General features: G+C 41.2%; 1 protein-coding gene across 1 annotated transcript in view; it reads right to left on the reverse strand.

Annotated features, from left to right (window-relative positions):
- The window catches only part of AK7 (adenylate kinase 7), a 55,331-nt gene that overhangs the window by 23,231 nt on the left and 30,087 nt on the right, over positions 1 to 2,013 (reverse strand). The window contains exon 13 of the mRNA XM_023536624.1: positions 853 to 981. Within this exon, the coding sequence (XP_023392392.1) occupies positions 853 to 981 (129 nt within the window). The remainder of the gene's footprint in view (positions 1 to 852; positions 982 to 2,013) is intronic.

A 2,013-nucleotide genomic window follows, 5' to 3' on the forward strand; every position in this document is an offset into this window, starting at 1 on the left:
CCCAGTTTCTGCCCAAAAGAACCTTCCACTTTGTACAACTTCTCAGAGCAACCCTCCACTTGCTAGGCGGGGTGCTACGGATTCGGGAATCACTCAATGAAACCAATTAGATCTTTACGGATTCGGGAATCACTCAATGAAACCAATTAGATCTTTAAATTTACTCGGTTGAACCTTTGTTATTGAACAGAGGGAAGGCAGAGCACAGTGCGGAGGACGTTTAGGGCAGTAAAACTACCCAGTATATTATAATGAATGATAGTTACAGGTCATTATACATTTATCCAAATCCATAGGATGTACAGCGCCAAATGTAAATCCAGACGTAAACCATGGACACTGGGGGATGATGATGGGTCAGCATTGGTTCACCGATTACGATGACGTTTCTGGAGGGGGATGCTGACAACGGGGGAGGCTGTGCACGGGAGGGCCAGGGGACGGACAGGACATCTCTGAACCTTCCTCCCAATTTTGCTATGAACCTAAAACCACTCTAAGAAAATAAAGTCTTTGTTTGAAAAAGCAATGATAATCAATCGTTTGATAATACCCTGAGAAACATACATCAAGAATTTTTAAAAATCTAAAAATATTCCAGTTAACAGAGAATACATGATATAGTTTGAGCAGCAGCTGGAGACAGACCAAATTTCCAGGGCAAACCGTGAAAGATGCTTCCATCTCCCGGAGGAAAGTCCTGTGGGGTTTCGTGGGCCGACAATAAAATCCAATTAAAATAACAAACCTCTTTGTAGGAAGTCATGTAAAATCAGTGATTTTTGTACTACAAGACTAAGAAAAGCATTTTTAAAACGTTAAAGTTCCCCATAAAATAGTTAAAAGTGATACCAGTTTTGCTATGGCTTCGGAAATGACGTCCTTCAGTTTAATGTGATGCAGTTTGTAGTACTTGGACAATACCTCAGCGATACTGGACTTCCCCACAGCAGGAGGGCCGAGAATGCAAATCTTGATGGGCTGAAAGAGGAGAGGAAGGAAGACATGGCGAGCCCTGAACTGTCTGTAGCTAGACGGTGTTCTTTATTTCAGAGGTGGGCCTTTCCGAGTCCCTGATCCTACAGCCTGAGTCTCGCTCCTCCAGCAAAACTCAGAGTCACTTCCTTCAGGCGTTTAATGAGCATCTATTACATGCATTGACCTGGGTATGGGGAATATGACACTCGATAAGATGTGCTTGGGAATACCTCAAGAATACTCAAAAAAAAAAAAAAAAAGTACTCCAGCAGTGCATGCTACCAGTTTCATGCTTTTTGTATTACTCCTATAAAGATAACAAAGAAATAGAAGAATTTCTGGTCTGGTATAGACAGTGCTTTAATTTATTGCCTCGTGAATATTGTTTCTGGACTGTACTTGGTCTTTAATTATACTTTTCTTTTTAACACAGTTGATTCCAATTTTAAAAAATATACTCATTAAAAAAAAAAACATTAAAAATGCCATTTCTTCTGCAGGAAAACTTGCTTGAATGGTAAAAAAGCTCTGTCACATTCGTAATCAGTGAGTAAATGTTTATTTCTAACAGACATAAAAATATCAGTAAAAAATAGCCATTTTTTTTCCAAAATGGTCCAAACTGTTGTGGAACCGAAGCCTAATATTTTTGCAAGGCAAATTTTAAAAATTTTAAATAAAAATTTAAAAAATCATGTCAATGAAAAGACCTTGCACTGACAGAGTGTCCATGTGCTTAAAGAGTACATAATTTCATCCATGAACTTGGCCATTGTTATTATTATTACCATTTGTCAGATGAGGAAACCAAGGCCGTGAAGGAAATAAGCAGAGACACTGCGGTGGGGCCGGGCGAGTGGTGAACATGAACAGACCCATCGGCTTGGTGACCACTGATCTCACGGTGATGGCAATGACCCAGGTGGAGGGCAGTGGAGGTGCTGAGTCTGGACTGGCAGGGCTGGGCTCCTGGGTGGGCTTGGCGCATTTCCCAAGGCCCAAGGTTCAGCCGTTAGCTGAGCAGGTTCACGTGCA

This window comes from Pteropus vampyrus, unplaced genomic scaffold (assembly GCF_000151845.1).
Source record: "Pteropus vampyrus isolate Shadow unplaced genomic scaffold, Pvam_2.0 Scaffold164, whole genome shotgun sequence".
In the NCBI taxonomy this organism is placed as follows: Eukaryota; Metazoa; Chordata; class Mammalia; order Chiroptera; family Pteropodidae; genus Pteropus; species Pteropus vampyrus.